Genomic DNA, 18,875 nt, shown 5'->3' with positions numbered 1-18,875 from the left:
GGGGGGGGGGTCTTTTCTGTCTTTGGCGGGTTCAGCTCTTTTAAGATGTTTGGAGTAAATTAGGGGAATGTGGATTTCTGGGGCCAATGGCAGCGCGAGGCTGGGCGCTAGGACGCTGATTGGCTGGGCGGAGGTTCTTAGCCCTGCGCGTCGCCCCTAGTTCATGTCTACTGAACTGAGTCCAGCTGGCGCCAGGGCTGACATAGGATGCTTTGGGGATGTTACAAAAAAGGCCAGAATAAGTGGAGCTTGCCATCTGAGTAAGAACCTCCATCCAATCCTCCTCTTCCTTCGCTCTCTCACTCACTCTCTTCTGCATTCACATCCTCCAAACAACCATCCATCACCACCCCCCTCCCACCCCCTAAACTTACAACCCCAGAAAGAAACTCTGCAAACATTTGGAAGTAGATTCACTCCACTTGGAGGGACTTTGTGTAAGTATGTTAGGGGGGGAAAGAAGAGCTGGGTTTATTCTTCAGGGAAATTGGTTCTGAGCTGCTGCCTTTTCTCTCTCTGAACATTCCTTTCACTTTTCCTTTTCCTCTTTTGCTTTTGTGTCAGTTCGAGCTGGTCTAAGTAGGTGACATTAGACCTGCTGTTTTTACTTTTTTTCCTCTCTAAAGGCAGCTGGAAAAACCTCTTATTGACGTTTGTAGAAAAGAGGAAACCTTTTTTTTTTAAAGCTCTTGAAAACAGATTCTGTTTATTTTGGGGGGGGGAGAGAGGGGAACCCAGGGTAAGAACTTGTGGGGGCGACGGAGCACAAAGTGAGACTTTTGCGGGGGGGGCACAAGGAGGGACTTCCCCCACCCCCATTCATCTGCATGTTGGGAATTGCGGAATTAGCTCAAACCAGGTGGAAAATGCGGAGGGTGACGCGCCTCCCTTGAATAGCCATGTAAAGTACTAACCACTCCTTTCCTCTTACAGGTGGTGTCCCGGGCGTGTCGCAGGGAGCCTCTCGCCACAACTTTCCTGCTAAGAGGGGGACACGCTGACTTCCCCCCCTGTCCTGAGACACACACGAGCCACCTGCCGTGGTTTTAGAACCTCTCCATCACCAATCCGGGCTGGTTGGGGGGTGGGCTGGGCATTCAGCACCGGCATGGAAGTCGCCACCGACCAGCCTCGCTGGATGGCTCACCACGCCGTGCTGAACGGGCAGCACCCGGAGACGCACCATCCGGGACTGGCTCATAACTACATGGAACCGGCGCAGCTCCTACCTCCGGATGAAGTCGATGTCTTCTTCAATCACCTGGACTCCCAGGGCAACCCCTACTATGCCAACTCGGCCCATGCCAGGGCCAGGGTGTCCTACAGCCAAGCTCACGGTAAATCTGCACCGGTCTGCTCCCCCGCCCCCCGTTTTCTTTCTCCCCGGGTCCTCTGTGGGCTTGTGCCGGGCGGGCAGTGACTAGAGACCAGGGTTGTCTGGGGGCTGCTTCAGTATCACTGGAAAGGGAGACCCGAGAAAAGGGGATCGAAAGGGAAGCCCGGGTGGACTTTAACCCTAGAAATAACCGATGGCGGGGGGGATGAGAGGGAGGAAGGGGAAATAGAGTGGGTGGGTGGGTGGGTGCGCGCATACAGACCAAAGAAACTTCCTAGTCCCGAGCACTTCCCGGATATGAAATACAAACTAATTCAGATCACGGGTAGATTTTATTTTGGGGGGACCGGGGTATTGGTGGCAGCTGAGAAAGTGCTCCCCAAGCCTGCAGAGCCAGTCGGGGTTTTCCTTTTGGGGGGGAGGGGCTGCTACCCCCTGACAGCCCCCTTTAGTATTATGCTGTCGCTGCTGCTTTCTTTGCAGCTCAATCAAAGGAGCAAGTGGGTTGGGAGACTTGCAGGGTGTTCCTGGCGCCTGGATAGGGAGAGACGAGGCGGGCAGGGGAGCCCGCGTTGTCCCCCTGGCTCGCCAGCGCAGGTCTTCCTGTGAAACATTCACCCCAGCCCCGGCGCTGCTCGCTCGGCACCCGCTGGCTTTGGGATGGCGGGTGTCCTTGCGCGGGCGCTGGATCTCCCCAGCAATATGGCTCTGGCTCTGGGCGCGTCCCACTGAACGGCGAGACGCAACTGGACACTTCCCTGTCCCTCTCTGCGCCGGGCCGCGATTCTGCCCGCGTCCCCCAGCGCTCTGCAGGGCCCGTCTTCCTCGCCGGGCTGGTTAGTGTGATAGTGAAAACTCCCCTCTCCCCACAGCCCGTCTGACTGGGAGTCAAATGTGCCGGCCTCACCTGATCCACAGCCCCGGGATCCCCTGGCTGGACAGCGGCAAAGCGGCGCTCTCGGCAGCCCATCACCACAACCCTTGGACGGTGAATCCCTTCACCAAAGGGCCCCTGCACCCTTCCGCCGCTGGAGCCCCCGGGGCCATCTCCGTGTACCCGGGCAGCAGCACCTCCAGCACGGCCTCGGTCTCCTCGCTCACCCCGGCCTCGCACTCCGGCTCCCACCTTTTCGGCTTCCCACCCACCCCTCCCAAGGAGGTGTCCCCGGACCCCAACTCCACCAGCGCAGCCTCACCCTCCTCCTCGGCCGGGGCCCGGCAGGAGGAGAAGGAGACCATCAAGTACCAAGTGTCTTTGTCCGACGGGATGAAGATGGAGAGTGCCAGCCCGCTGCGGACCAGCTTAACCTCCATGGGGGCCCAGCCCTCCACCCACCACCCCATCCCCACCTACCCCTCCTATGTGCCGGCTGCTCATGAGTACAGCAGCAGCCTCTTCCACCCGGGCAGTTTCCTAGGCGGCCCAGCCTCCAGCTTCACCCCCAAGCAGAGGAGCAAAGCTAGATCCTGCTCAGGTAAGCCCTACAACGCCTTGATCTCTGCAGCGCCTGTACAGTGTTTGCCGGGGGGGGGAAGGGGGGGGGGGTGGTGGGGGGGGGGTGGGGGGGGGGGGGTTGTAGGTCAGGTTTGTGTATGTGTGTTTTTGAGGAAGGTTGGAATGTGTGTTACATGATTCTAGTTTGGGGGAAAAAACCCCACCAGCACAGCTTTTTACATGCACTCCGAAGAGGAGGTGAGGGTGGATTTACTTTGTTGTCATCGAGATACATTTTAATCTCATTCACCTGGATTTTTTAAACACGCTGTTGTTGGGGCAGCTCTGAGAAATTGACCTGGCTTTTCTGTTATTAACTGCTGGTAGGGCAAGCAGTCTCCCTTAAAGGTCTAGTCACTGGCTCTCTGCTCTGCAGCAGTCTCATGGCAGGGCCTAAGGGACACAGTAATCCCTAAAAGAAAAAAAATTGGCAGATCTAAATTATGCAAATACGGGTTTATACGGCAAAATCTCTCACACAGAAAAAGAAAGACATTGGCTGGTTCTAATCACTGGAAATTGTGGGCCAGATCCTGCACTCTTTACTTCAGTGAAACTCCCATGGACTCCATGCCGGGAATTTAATTTTGTTTCCCTGCAATAAATTGCACCTTCATTAATAAGAGAAAAGGGCAGTCGTGGGCTTTGAGCATTGAGCGCACATTCACAATTGAAACCTACCTAGTCAATTGCTTAAAACGGAAGAGGGGCTTGACTTCTTTCCGATCACACAAGGAGCAAAAGTTCAATAGTTTACACACCAGTCCTGAGGACCGAAGGTACCTAGTAAACGCTAACTTAAACCAACTCAATAAAAACTAGAAAATGGGATCAGACTTGATTGTTCTCTGTCTCAGATCCATCCCTGTTTGCTAAAAACGAATCGCAGAGCATTCCCCTCTTCACTCCAGTTTTCCCTAAAAGTGTCTTCTGAAAGCAGCTAATTCAGTGATGGCTCAGGTTTGATCTCACTTTGAAGTGTCCCCAGCTGAATATCTAGACAAATTAAGAAAACTATGTTGTTCCATGCACCTAAGTCATCTTCCCCGTTTGCATTCCCAACGGTGGAAGAAAATAAAAGTACATATTTAGGATAGCGTTGTAAAGCTACCTTTAAACAAAACTAAATGTGTGTACACACACCTATTTTAAATATGTGTGTACACACACCTCTATTTTCTATTTTGAAAGCGGCCATGAATTAAGAAACATGATCTCTTTTAGGAATTTTGCAACAAAAAGATCAGACATTTTACAATATCAGCTCTATTTCAAATCGCTCTTTTAAGGGATTTTTTCCCCCAGTGTTTGAAATGCGGCTGCTGTTTTTTTTTTTTTTTTTTGTTTTAAACCGTGAAAAGAAAATTAAAATACAGTTGCCGCTTCCCCCCCCCCTTTTATTTTTTTTTTAGAAACAACTCCAAGAGTCACTGCAGAGAAATGGATCCTTAATGGCCTTCTTTTGGTCCCTTAGTTGTCGAGGGTTTTATTAGATGGGGGAAGTGACTGATCTTGAGGGATTTTTTTTGTTTTGTTTTTATGGGAGCCCCCGCGCATGGAACTGGGGAAAGTTCGTGACCACTCACTGTTTTTGTAGGAAAACTAAGACTCACGACACGACGACTCCTGCAGCTTCCTGCCCTAGGAGGGACAAAAGCTAGGAACGCAGAGCTCCCCTCATTTTTCACTGCAGACTGTGTTGTTTAAAAGCCACCCACTCCCTAGATGGAAGGAGACACAAGCCCTGCTGAACTCGACAAGGCCTGCTCCAGTTACTAGCAAAAATAATTTCCTCTGCAGTTAAATACTGTACAATTTGCATAAACTATATTAAGAGAATTTCCTATATTAAGCAGACTAGCCCTCAAACCATCAGAGGCAGTGAACTTTCAGCAAATAGGTTTCAGAGGCCAAACAAACAAACCAAAAAACCCTCCCCCCCCCGCCGAAAAAAAGGGCAGCAGATATCTAAGGGGTTACATGCAGTTTTCTAGTTGGAGAGACAAGGTGGGTGAGCTAATATCTTTAATTGGGTGTTGGGTTTTTTTTTTTGTGTTGCCCTCACCAAAAATTAACATACTAAAACAAATGAGGAAAGAGTAAGAGTAAGCTATACCGCCCCACCAAATCAAAATTGTCTGGTTAAAAAGTAAAGTACAGAAAAAAGCTGTTTTTATAAGTTCCAGAGTGCCTGCTTAAATACAACTTTTTCAAGTGCTGCATTTCAACCAGTTTTGCTAAATGAAAATAAAAATAATCATTGAACTATTTAGATGCTGTCTCCACTTCCAAGCTGCCCTGCTTTATTTTAGGATATTGCAGCGCTTGCAGCAAAGTGTCTTTTGGCCCACATTCGGTTCCAGATAACCCTTTTCCTTCAAAATTTTTGCTGTGTGTGTGTGTGTGGCATGATATATGTGATCTAGCCATAGAGGTGCAATAGATATGGCAGGAGAACGGTGCACATGACATGGTAAGGGAGCTCTTGTTGTTACTGAAATGATACTAGTTCCATTTGACACAACAAGGGTGTCCCTCTTTCTCACCTTGCAGTGAGAGCAACTGTTTTTTGATCACAACATTGAGTGCTAGTTTGTATTAGAGATACTAAGGAGAGCCTTGCCACATGTACTGTAAATAATCAATGCTGTCTAATTATGCTTGAATAATGCACTGTTTTGACTTCTGGAAAATGCCTAAAGGACAATGCAAAAAGCTTTTGTGAATTTGTTTTTAAAGAAAGAAATCCGGTTTCTTCGTGTTTCCATTTAGAAGGCAGAGAGTGTGTGAACTGTGGAGCTACTGCCACCCCTCTCTGGAGAAGAGACGGCACTGGGCATTACCTGTGTAACGCCTGCGGGCTCTACCACAAAATGAACGGTCAAAATCGACCACTCATTAAACCTAAACGAAGACTGGTAGGTGTCTGTCTCTGCTGGGTTTGGGGATAAATTTTGCAAAGGGACCACCTGCAGACCCACCCATGGTGTGTCTCATCTCCTGTGCTTCAGACCCCGCATGGATGCTAGATGTTGTATTGTACATGAGACTCATGTCACTCAGAGGTCACGGCATAGCCTAAGGACAGATTGCAGGCACTCCACCCATAGCAGTTACATGCCAAGGTATAGTAGGCTAGCAATCTCGATTATATTCCTACACTCTGTTCCTGTTGGAAGATATGGGGCCCAATGTGTAGCTGTCTTTCTCCTTATGAACACACACTTTGATCCTTAGATGACAGCTTTCATTTGATTTCTCATTTATTTGGCCTCCTGGGGCAGTTCAGAAGTGTACCGGTATTGAAAGGGTTACAAGCGTGACTGCAGTCCTACATGTACTTAAAAAAAAAAAAAAAAATTCCAGCCCAAAAAAACAAAACAAAAAAATCAAATGAGTCAAACCTACTGCTCTCTACTTAATAATTATTTGTATAAAGGCCATGAAGTAATTTTCACTCTTCTATTCCATGACAATATTAATATTGGTTCCCTCCTCAGACAATCCCCTAATGTGTTTTTTTTAAAACCTATTATTTTTCCATGGAGTCACCTATACTTTGTATTTTCATTTGAGTGATTAAAAAAAAATGTCCTTTCTAAGCTCCTGGTAGTAGTTTCCTATCCGGATATCTGTACGTTAAAGATAAGGAAACTTTGTGAATCTGTTTCCTGACTCTAAAAGCTTTAGAGAGTTTCTATAGGCAAGGCATGCCAGTCATGCTTGCTGTTTTGAAATTTCTAATACACTCTACTCCACAAAATGTGTAAAACTGCTAAGAATAATAAATATATATATATATATTTTTGGAGCCATGTGATTTATAGTCCCCTAAATTTCTTGGCCATTTTGGGGACATTTTACTGGCCTGGGAGGAGGGAAAGAGAGTTGGTTTTAATGATATAATGCTGGGATGGGATAAAGAGGATTTCTGTAGTGAGCCAGAATTTCAACTATGCAAGCTTCTTAATGACTTGCTTTCCTTCTAAAGTGACTGACACATACAGAAAAATGTTAAGACAACAGTGTAACATTATCTGAAGTGCTTGCCAGACTGAATGGGACAGGCCAGAGAGTTAAGCAGCATAGTTTAGTATCAATAAGCCATTTCAAATATGCAAACATAGCTCTCCACCTTCTAGTGTGCTGGGACATTGCCCTACTTAGCTCACTGAACGGAGTTTTGGGGGGCTAGATTTTTTCTGTTGTCTTTTTGATAAATGTTATATATATACTTCCCCCTGTGGTTCACTCATTTGTTGGGATTGGAAGAAGCCTGTCTTCATTTACGGATTTATTAATATTAGGTTTTTTTTATTGCATGTCAAAATGACATTGTCAAGGCTTGAAGGCCTAAAGTTAGTTGTGTTTTGGTTTGCTTACATGTGCATGCACTAGGGGGTACAAACTGCCTCAGCTCTGGCTTTTGGCTTTGTTCTTGCAGGCTAGCAGGAGGACTGAAATAAATAAATCTCCCAGGCCTGATTCTAGTCTCACTTTACAGAATACTCCAGCATGTACTATAAGTGAGAGCAAGATCAGGGCCATAATCTTCAGAGCAGGACCAATCCATGGTTTGATATTTAGCCAACTCTCCAGCAGAGGAAAATGCATTATGAGTTGCATAAAGCCCTGATCGCAGAGAAAACCCAGTGTTGTAGGATGTTATGTTGTAGATTCTCCCAGAAGCTCGATGCCTTGAGAGGAGCCTCGCTGGGGTGCAGGAAAAGATGGGCAGTAACTTGTCCCTAGGATTTTTGTAGCCAACTGTAAAAATCTTTAGGGAGCAGGGCCCCCAGGAAATTAGCACAATGTAGGTGTTTTATAAATACTTATTAACATACATATTTTGTTCTCAGAATTTGCTGGGTTGTACAAAATGGAATGTATTTTAAACATTCCCTAGAGCATCTTTGAACCTTCCTAATAAGGATGTCTCCCCAAAATACGGGGTGCATTTTGTCTATTCCTAACATTTTCTGAATTGCCACCCTTGTCCCAGGATGTGTTATTGTAGGGTCTCTCACTCAAGTGCCTATACTGAAATCAATTGGACTTCTGCATGCATTTACATTTTTCCTATCTTGTTCTCATCTGAGGAGGCTGAAAGGTTCCCTCTGTCCCCCCCCCCCCCCAGGTTCAGCAGAGCAGTATGATTAAAAGCATCAAATTTTAAGAGAGGATATTTTTGGGGCTTATCAGCCTAGAAAATGAATAGGGATAGAGGCAGTAGCAGGGGCAGCAGAATCATTGCTGCAAGGCATGAGATTAGGTTTGCTAAATATTTAACAAAAGTTGGAGCTGGTTCTGTTTTCCCTTTCACTTGTAAATGGAAACTGAAATTTTACTGATGGCTATGATAAATACTGCACCCATCTAAGTAATGCAGCTGGTTTTCCTTGCTGGTCACCTTTAAAGGGACACTATCAGTTTAAGAATCATATTCTAAAAGTCCTCCTTTCTTGTATTGCACTACAAACACTGTTGGTGCTTAACAAATTGATAATAAGAATATTTTAAAAATCCGAGTGTATTGATCTGGAATTTGTGTGGAGCATTACAAGGGAAAGCTTTTAAAAAACAAATGTATTTCCCCCTTTCCCCCGCCCCCCCATTAGTGCTGTTTAGGTTTTGCATTACTTTTGTCTTGGACTAGGAAAACAGACTACTCAGCTTCACTGTCTGGTTTTCATGCAGTAGCCAAATGTTCCAATATTTGGGTGGCTGTTACGGTGGGGGACCATTTAAATACAAACAAGCAAAACCTGGGGAAAAAAATCAAAGCAACATTTCTCTGACCTTTCTGTTTTGTAAACAGATTTGGGATTAGTTACAAATCCTACATATTAGACTTAAATTGACCTTTAAAATGGGCTTGTGTCAAGTATACTAAATAATTTCCCCTCTCTTTTGGTTAGTCAGCAGCTAGGAGAGCAGGGACCTGTTGTGCCAACTGCCAGACAACCACCACCACCTTATGGCGACGTAATGCAAACGGAGACCCAGTTTGTAATGCCTGTGGACTTTACTATAAATTGCACAATGTGAGTATTTGCTTGTCTTGTGTGTCTCTGCTTGCTTAGCTGGGATTGATGCTTTAACTGCATGGCGTGCACTGGCCTTTTATTGGTTTCAGGTTTTTTTTTCTCCCTCCCAGGTTCCCCTGGGGACTCAGAGCCATTCTTTGTTGGCATAGTGATGCTAAGTTCACTGACATTACAATGTATTAGCTTGGCTTCTAAAGCTTGGGCAAATCAGGCAAAATAGAGTTACAACACTAGTTTTAACTAAGCATGTTGTATGCGCTTTCTCTCTCCAGCCACAGAGGCCATTGAAATGGATTCTGCGCAAAGGTTAATCCCAGGGGGTGGTACCTTTGTGCAGAATTGTAAAGTTTTTTGTTTGTTTGTTTGTTTGTTTGTTTAAAGGTTGTTTAAAAAAAAAGAATCAATTTTGAGTAGGAGTCATTCAACACATTTGAACATTATTTAAAATGTAAGTAACTGAGGTTGAAGCTTTCCTAGGAAGAGACCACTCCCGTTGTAGAAGTGAATTCGGGTCAGTGTGTGCTGCCTTGTTTGATCTCTTCTATTAGGAAATGAATGGGGGGCGAAGGGTAAGCATAAGGGAAGGATGGCCATCAGCTGCCAAATTCAGTCGAACTGTTTTTCATGTCTGGGGTTTTTGTGTGTGGCTTCATTAAACAAATCAATATAAACAAGATCTGCGGAGAGAAACACCATTTTGTTTGGCCAGAAAAAGTTCTCGGTCCAGGAAAACACACGGGGGCTGTCCAAATATTTTCCTTGTTGCACAATAAGGTCATTTTGTCTGCATGAGCCTGATTTTCTCATTTCTTGCAGGTGAACAGGCCACTGACCATGAAGAAGGAAGGAATTCAGACCAGGAATAGGAAAATGTCCAACAAATCAAAGAAAAGCAAGAAAGGCTCTGAGTGTTTTGAGGAACTGTCCAAGTGCATGCAGGAGAAATCCTCTCCATTCAGTGCCGCTGCCCTCGCCAGTCACATGGCACCAATGGGGCATTTGCCACCTTTTAGCCACTCTGGACACATCCTACCAACTCCTACTCCCATTCACCCATCTTCCAGCATCTCATTTGGACATCCACATCCATCCAGCATGGTTACAGCCATGGGATAGACTCTGAGTGCCAAGAGACCCACCCAGAGAGTAAGAACACCGGGGCTCTGTCTAAGATGACACCGAGTAAGGAAAGATTCTGCCAAGAGGAGAATATAGGGAAGGAAAAAGGGGACCTTGCGCCAATGTGGTTGAACTCTTAGGGTTGGACTAAAACCCTGTAATGATGAGTCTGCTGCAGAAATGCTTAATGGTGCCTGTTATGCACTTTGCCCCTCAGGTATAAGGAAAACGAAGGACTCACTTGTTTGATACCTGCTGGCCCAGCAGAAAGCAACGGTGGCAGAAGCAGCAGAAGATGGATGCTGGAACTAGCTCTCCTTTCTCTCTCTGTTATTACTGTGAATATTGTAAAGAGATAGCAGCTTCCAAAGGCGGAGCAGGCTGGCTGGTAGCCACCCATACTGGATTTCTATGGTGAACTTTGTCTGGGGGAGAAGGGGTGGGAAACAAGGACAACTTTATAAAAACTTAATTTTTAAAAGGAAATCGGACACAGAAAGTCATTATTTATTTTGCTCTTGTTTTCGACACAGAGCCTCAAACCTTCTGACTTGCATGATTTTGTGCCTTTTTTGGGGGGTGGGGCAGGGGTGGGGAGTCAACCCTGCTAGAAGAAACACAGCTTCATAACAGGAAAAAAAAAATTGTGCTAACCAGCCACCCCTTGATTCTCTTCATCAATGTTACATACAAAAATATCTGTTAGGGAAGGGACGAGAGAGAGGGGAAAACAAAGCAAAAATGTATCTGGAATATGGGATTGTAATGGGCCCAAGATGTGGATTATTTTGATGTAATGCCTGCATTCTTTTCCTTAACATGAAAGATTTTATTTAAAAAAATGTTATTCCACAAACAGCAAAATAGGACAAATCACTAAAAAAAATACACTGTAGGGAACAATCCTATGCCAGGTGGGAGTAGCTAGAGGAGGTCTTATTCATCTGTCCCATCTAACTTCTAGTAGTCTATCAGCAACAGCAAAAACCAGCGCAAAGCATAAAAAATCCAATTCAAACACTTTGGAGGTTTAAGCATTTTGTTCTGCCTTGTTGGCAGCTGTTGCTTAAGACACAGACTAGCTGCTTTGATAAACTCACCGTAGTTTGGCTACCACATCCATGCAAAGCCAGAGCGTGTGCTGTCTGTGGGCATCCAGGCTACGGCACATTTCACATTTGGGAGTGAGGAAGGGCAGAAAGTGGATTAAGATCACTGGACAAGAGAAAGAGAGAGAGACAATCAGTTTCAGCTTCACATATCCTTCAAATCCCAGAGGCAGCAACAGCTGACGAGTTGAGGGAAGGTAACATTCTAAGGGGGACAACTATTTCCCATAGCACATTTTATATTTCAAAAAATAAATAAAAAATGAGTCTCCCATTATTAAACCATATTGTACGTAAACAACTGAAAACAAAGCTATTGCCAATGTGAAGTGTATTCTATTGATTGTTATGACCTGATGACTCTCATGAACACAAGCTCCAGTATAACATATGATGTACATATTTAGCTATACTTCTGATGAAAATGCCCCAGTGAGCAGAGGGGTTTGATAATGTAAACTGCGTAAGCTTAATTCTGTGACAAGCTTTTTCTTTTTCTTTCTTTCTCTATTTTTTTTTTTGATCAAGCCAATTGTATCTTACTGCAAAAGTTCTGCTTAAAAACAAACCCACATAAAAATGGATGTACATTTTTTTCCCTAAATAAGTAATTCAGATATTTGATAATGAAGTAAGGACCAAGCAGCCATGGAAATCCTGCTTTCCTCCTTTTTCTGGTCTGTGTAAGGTGCACTTTGTAAAAAAAGTGGAAATAAACGAATGGGGGGGAAAATTGGTTGGGAGATACTGTAAGAATTTTTAATTTACTGAGTCAAAATTTGGTCTTTTTGCCTGTTACTATGGTACAGTTGTACATTATATGTGCCCAGCTCAAATTTCTGCAGGATTTGGGGGGTGATGGGTGGGGGGAAGAGGAGTGGGTAACTGATACAGTTGACAAAGTGCAATATATTGTCAGTCACTGCAGCGTAGACAACGGCAGTCAAGATTTAAATTATTTTGTACTTGTATCAGCATAAAAATTCTGCAGTATTTTCTGTTTTTATTCTTAATTTTTTATTTTGCTTATTTTTGGATTAGTGAACTAAGTTATTGTTAATTATGTACAACATGTTTATATATTGTCTGTAAAAAGTGTATGCTTTCCTCATATTCCTTCAAGGTGAATACTGCTAAGAATAATAAAATACCTTTTTTGTGAAAGCAATTGTTCCGTTTCATGCAATGAAGTCGGTGTCGGGGGGTGTGTGTGTGTGTGTGGGGGGGGCTAAAATATTACAAGGCTGATTATGACCAGTGGAATGATTAGTTTAAAATTTGTGAGGCTAGATTATCAATATTTTTTAAAAGCTAGTGGGTTTAGAGCAGGGGTAGGCAACCTATGACACGTGTGCCGAAGGCGGCACGCAAGCTGATTTTCAGTGGCACTCACACTGCCCGGGTCCTGGCCACCGGTTAGGGCGGCTCTGCATTTTAATTTAATTTTAAATGAAGCTTCTTAAACATTTTTAAAAACCTTGTTTACTTTACATACAACAATAGTTTAGTTATATATTATAGACTTATAGAACAAGACCTTCTAAAAACGTTAAAATGTATTACTGGAACGCGAAACCTTAAATCAGAGTGAATAAATGAAGACTCGGCACACCACTTCTGAAAGGTTGCCAACCCCTGGTTTAGAGAAATAAAAACAACCTGTTGAATGTTCACATACCATGGAGCATTCTCAGGGTCATATTTTATCATAATGTATTAAAGACTCTAAACCAGTTTAGCACAACACCAGTGTCTCTAACAAGAAACTGATTTTTAAAGTTTAAAATAATAAATCCTTTTAAAAGTGAAATTGATGCTGAACAAGGGCAGCATTTTGCTTCAAGGATAGCCAATGGTTTAGTTTGGTTTTGTTCTGTTCTTTTGCTATTGGCTTAAATGGGAGCAAAAGCAGGGCCTAAGTTTGATAGCCCTAGATACTGAAGTTCTCTGTGTCCCTAGAACAGGCAACAGAAGGGAACGCTTCTCTGAGATACTGCTCTACTGTGGTGCCTCACCCCTGCCCCAGGGCTGCAGGACCCCACTAGGGATAGCAGGAGAGTTCAGCCTCTGGCCTGCTCAGTCTATGGAGACTGCTAACCAGGGGCACAGTTAGTGCCAACTGTGATGATGTGTTGGGAGGCAGGGTTGGGTTTGTGTGACTGACACCTGTGCACTAGGACTAAGGTGGCAACACATTTCACCCAGGCCACCAACCAGCTGTCACAAGGTTACAATTTTGAGGGCTGTTTTAATCCAGTTGGCTGATCCTGACATATCTAAGGCACTCATCTGGGGACTTAGAGCAAGACATGCTGAGCATCTGCAACCCCCCCTTGACTTCCATAGGTGAGGCAAGGGGGTCAGCACCCCTCCAGGTAAAGCAGAATGTTAAAACCAAATGAAAGACGTGGCCCTGCTCCTGCTGAGGCTGGGGGAGTTTTTGGCCCTCATTTCAGTGGAAACAGGCTTGAGTATAATTGTTTACAGTTTAAGAAAAGTAACTTTTGAAAATACATATATTTCCCATCATTGCTTCTTTTACCCTGCAATCTCCCCTCTGGCTCTCCAAGGGGGCCGTGTTAGTAAATAAAGGATGCCAGATGATACAAAGAACACTCAGGCAAATTAGACAAGTGCAAGTAACAGATACAAGGCTTTCCTGCCTCATTTCAAGTGTGTTAGTCACCTTTCTAACTTGCTTAGCAAGGGTTAACGCAAACACCAATAAAAAGTGGTTTATGGGCACAGATACAATTCAAGTTTACTTTGCAACTTCTATTTAAAAAGAAACAAGCCAACCATAAAACAGGTCTAAAATTGGGTTATATCTAGAAGCTTTTCCCTTTGAAACCATAACACACCCATCTTGCTCTGATGTCTGCAAGAATTCAGCCAGCTGATGATAGTTAGGCTGAGGGGAGAATGGGGAGAGCTAATATTATTTAAAACAACACTTTACAATTTAGAAGCACTGAGCTATTAGCTTCTATTATTTGTAACACACCCTTGTTGTTTCTTATAAGGACTTGTCTACACTACCGGCCAGATCGATGGGCCGTGATCGATCCAGCGGGGGTCGATTTATTGTATCTAGTATGGACACAATAAATCAACCGCTGATCGCTCTAGCGTTGACTCCAGTACTCCACCTCAACGAGAAGCACAAGGGGAATAGACGGGAGAGCATCTCCTATTGACACACCGCAGTGAAGACACCACAGTAAGTAGATCTAAGTACGTCGACTTCAGCTACGTTATTCATGTAGCTGAAGTTGCGTAACTTAGATCAATCCCTCTCTCCCCCCCTCAGTATAGATCAGCCCTTAGACTAGGTCTGGTTCAGTAATTGACTGCACAAACCAATCCCTGTGTGTGCCCTCATAGATCAGCTTGCAGAACCCAGGCCTAGATTGTAAGCTCTTCAGGAGAGGGACCACGTTTCTTATTTTGTAAAGTGCATAGCACAAGAGGCTCCTTCTCCTGACTGGGGCCTTTGATTGTGACTGTGACACAAATAATAAATAATCCTGTTTCCATAAAGTGGCACTAATCTGTGAAAGATCAAAATGTCTTTCTGTACCATGATATCTTGAGATATTTTACACAGTGGAAGAAAACAAAATAGCAGGGAATGAAAACTGAGTAAATATGTAAAGTTAGATACTAAGTATAAGCACAGAGTAGATATCAAGGCAACAAATCTGGATTTAAACTCATTTCATTTCAACCGAACACTGGGGGACAACTTCTCATTGATGGGGAGCCCTGACATTACTTGCCTTTGGTTCCTATTGTTGGGATTATTGTTTTAAGCCGCGCTTAATTGTCATGTCTCTACGGCCACATCAAAAGCCAAGGAGATTAGGTTACAGGGAGTGTTTGATGTCCAAATACAAAATAAATAGAATGGAAGCTGGAAAAGGTAGCCTACTTGCTGAGATTTCTGCTCAAGCTTTTGCTCAAACATTTTCTATTTTTAAAGATTGCTTTTTTAATGATAGCGTTTCTCTGACTTAATCTTTCCTTTCCCCAAATGACTTCACTGTTTTCCTATAGCAGCACAAAGGGTTAATATTCATTCTTTAGTGGCAAATATGGTATAAATTATGCAAACTTCTTAAGCATCATGGTGACCTGTACATGGCCACAGGAGAATTTTTTTATTTACTGGCTTGTCAAACATTTATTGCTTATAACTAAAAAACTAGGAAACAGATACTAATTCTGACGTCCTTATCTGTGATTGTATGGAAAGTTCCTACCGTACAGCATGTATATATCAATCACAATTAAACATTTCTCTCTTTATTTATTTTTAAAAATGGATTTTATGTTGGTGAAAGGTGTCAGACTGACAGACGTGAATAATGAAATCCTCTCTCCCCACAGAGGTTCCACATGGCCAGTGACAGGACAAACTTCCCCCACACTGTGACCTTGACCTGGAGGGTAGGAAAGGAATTTAGTCTCCATGGTCCATTCAGACCTCTGCCATTCTGCTGGCGTTATCAAAAAGGGGGCCAATCAGTGCCAGCCCGTGTGCATAGATTTTGTGGTGAATTCCTATTCATAGAATCATAGACTATCCGGGTTGGAATGGACCTCAGGAGGTCATCTAGGCCAACCCCCTGCTCAAAGCAGGACCCAATCCCCAACTAAATCATCCCAGCCAGGGCTTTGTCAAGCCTGACCTTAAAAACCTCTAAGGAAGGAGATTCCACCACCTCCCTAGGTAACCCATTCCAGTACTTCACCACCCTCCTAGTGAAAAAGTTTTTCCTAATATCCAACCTAAACCTCCCCCACTGCAACTTGAGACCATTACTCCTTGTTCTGTCATCTGCTACCACTGAGAACAGTCTAGCTCCATCCTCTTTGGAACCCCCTTTCAGGTAGTTGAAAGCAGCTATCAAATCCCCCCTCATTCTTGTCTTTTGCAGACTAAACAATCCCAGTTCCCTCAGCCTCTCCTCATAAGTCATGTGCTCCAGCCCCCTAATCATTTTTGTTGCCTTCTGCTGGATTCTTTCCAATTTTTCCACATTCTTCTTGTAGTGTGGGGCCCAAAACTGGACACAGTATTCCAGATGAGGCCTCACCAATGTTGAATAGAGGAGAATGATCACGTCCCTCGATCTGCAGGCAATGCCCCTACTTATACAGCCCAAAATGCCGTTAGCCTTCTTAGCAACAAGGGCACACTGTTGACTCATATCCAGCTTCTCGTTCACTGTAACCCCTAGGTCCTTTTCACTAGGAACTGGGCTGAGAACCACCACACAGGATACAAAACAGCCATCAGGTGATAAAGTTCATTTATTACCAACCTGGACTGGATTAGAATGCATGACCTAGAAGTGAAATGCTTTGTTATACCAACTCCCTGAGCCATCTGGTGCCTGCAAATAAACATTTCTAAGTGACATTAAATGATGGTTCTTTAAGTACATTGATATGACTGGAAACAAGGTTGTGTTGGATCTAATGGCTCTGACCTCAGAATCAGGATTTCTGTTTTGTGCCTATTTAGGAACTTCATTGGCTTTGAATAGCCTTGAGCTGGATTCTCGTCTCATTCTCACCAGTTTTGCACTGGTGTAACTCCATTCACTTCACTGGAGTTACTCCTGATTTAATTTGGTGTAAGTGAGATTCCCAGAACTCTATGCAGTATTCTAGGTGCAGTCGGTGGACCTACTTTCTAAGAAGTAGAAAGACATCAATAAATAAGAGGGAATTCAGGGAAGGGCAATAAAAATGAGTACAATCCTGGAAGTACTGAAATGAAAAAAACCTACATTTCCCCCCCCAGAAGTTCAGTTATGCACTTGTGCACCTAAAGTTTGCGTGCATTTCTGTGCTGGCAGTATATGCAATTATTGCACGTGCAAAACATAAAGAGCTAACTGAGATTTAAGTCTACACTTAAAACATGGCAATGGTGCAGCTGTGGTGCTGTAGAGCTTTAATTAAGATGCTCTAAGTTGCGGGGAGAGAGCTCTTCCATCAGCGTAGTTAATCCGTCTCCCTGAGAGGCAGTAGCTATGTTGGCGGGAGAAGCTCTCCCCCCGACATAGCGCTGTCTACCTGAGAGGCATAGGCACCGACTTTCTAATGTGCTGGGGGGTGCTCCCCTCCGGCTCCGTCCCAAGCCCCAGCCCCACTCCACCTCTTCCCGCAAGGCCCCACCCCATCTCTTCCCGCCCCCACCCTGCCTCTTCCCACCCCGTTCCGCCCCTTCCCAAAGTGCACCCTGGCATTGCTCCTTCCCCCCTCCCCCAGCGTCTCCTGCATGCTACGGAACAGCTGATCCACAGCGGGAACCGGTATTCCACCAAAGATTGGTACCACTAGGGCTTCTAAACAAAAGAGAAAAATTAGAAGAGGATGAACTTAACCCCGGTATAACAACACAAATGAAAAGACAGTGACCTAAATATATTCTGCACACGTTTTCTCTGCATGGTTTGGTTTTTTTCACTGCAGTGTACTTCTTGAACAACCGTTAGCTCTGGCATAAGGCGATTTAAATCTACAGGAGCTGGGCCCATTTATGTCAGGCATGATTTGGGCTCTTGTTTCTTCTAAACATTTCTGTTCCTCACCGTGAGTCTTCTTCAGCTTCTTTCGTGGCGCCCGAGTCTGCTTTGGAGTTTGACTCTGCTTTGCCTACTGGTTGCGGAGGAGAAGGCTGAGACTCTGCTATGGCAGATTTCTTTCCCTGGGGTATAGAGAGTTGAAGGATGGGATTAGATTATCTCTTCTGGTTGTCGATCAGATCTTTATCTTTAGCCATCTCATCCATTCTTCCACCTGGCCACTCTGGCATTTCGCTCCCTATTCCAGCAGAATATTTTGCTGGAATGTTTCAAGGCTCATCCCTAGCATGGTTCCACTCTAACATTTTGAAACATTTACTACCTCCATAATATATTATTGACCTTAATTTATTCTTTCCCTTTCATGACCTTGTATAGTTCTATGATAAATTCATCCACATTTTAAGGGCCACAATGGCCAGTAGCCAGAAGGGCTACAGTGAAATTGAATAAAATAGAGCAGACTGAAGACATCCTAGAGTGCAGCCCAGGGAAACTACATGTCCCAGCATGCAGTGGGTCCATCTTGAGCTGAGCAGCTTTGTACAGCTTTCCTCAGGCCAGAATAAATGCTTTCATTGCAGAACTCTTTTCATGACTAATGTATGTTAGGAGAGAGAGTGCTATCTGGTTAGTCCAGATGACAGAGTCAGAACTCCTGGATTCTATCCGACTCCAGCACTGGCTTGCTGTATGAGCTTGGGCAGTTACTGCATCCCTCTGTGCCTCAGTTTCCCCATTTGTAAAATAGGGATACTAATAATGACCTACCTCACGGGGTATGTGTGTGACCTTTTTATATGCCTGAGTGTCTAAGCAGACATCTGGGCAAGTGAAAACAAATAATAAATAAAAGTCCGTGGGCTGCTTTGAGGTATTCATCTGCCAGGCACTAAAAAAGGGCCCAGTATTAATATTCTTAGGCTGGTCAGGCTCCTCCCATGCTTCCCCGCATAACTGTTGCACTGCCGTTAGCCTTTCTGTACAGCTGTCTGTGGCAAAAGTGACACATCAGAGCGATTAGTCATTGGAGTGTATCAACACCCCCCCACACGTACCCCACCCCCAACTGCCCCATACACGCACAGTAAAAGATTTCAGCCCAAGCCCATTGTGAAGCAGCCCTGTCTCCATGTCCCATGCTGTCATCCCTTGACCTTCCTTTCACAT

The 18,875-nt window shown here is 44.5% G+C and overlaps 1 protein-coding gene across 3 annotated transcripts in view; it reads left to right on the top strand.

Annotated features, from left to right (window-relative positions):
• GATA2 (GATA binding protein 2) overlaps positions 1-12,270 on the top strand; it is a 19,971-nt gene extending 7,701 nt beyond the window's left edge. The window contains exons 1-6 of one of the 3 annotated variants that reach the window (XM_024220409.2): positions 363-437; positions 934-1,337; positions 2,209-2,811; positions 5,604-5,749; positions 8,750-8,875; positions 9,695-12,270. In XM_024220409.2, the coding sequence (XP_024076177.1) occupies positions 1,109-1,337; positions 2,209-2,811; positions 5,604-5,749; positions 8,750-8,875; positions 9,695-9,994 (1,404 nt within the window). In that variant the 5' untranslated portion in view covers positions 363-437; positions 934-1,108 and the 3' untranslated portion in view covers positions 9,995-12,270. Of the gene's footprint in view, positions 1-362; positions 438-933; positions 1,338-2,208; positions 2,812-5,570; positions 5,750-8,749; positions 8,876-9,694 lie in introns of those variants that run through there. The other 2 variants (XM_024220399.2, XM_024220407.2) reach the window with 2 other exon arrangements.
• Positions 12,271-18,875: the final 6,605 nt, after the last annotated feature.

Source organism: Terrapene carolina, unplaced genomic scaffold (genome assembly GCF_002925995.2).
Source record: "Terrapene carolina triunguis isolate 2854851 unplaced genomic scaffold, T_m_triunguis-2.0 Scaffold89, whole genome shotgun sequence".
In the NCBI taxonomy this organism is placed as follows: Eukaryota; Metazoa; Chordata; order Testudines; family Emydidae; genus Terrapene; species Terrapene triunguis.
The sequence above is the reverse complement of the archived record's forward strand: the minus strand, read 5'-3'. Positions and strand labels throughout refer to the sequence as shown.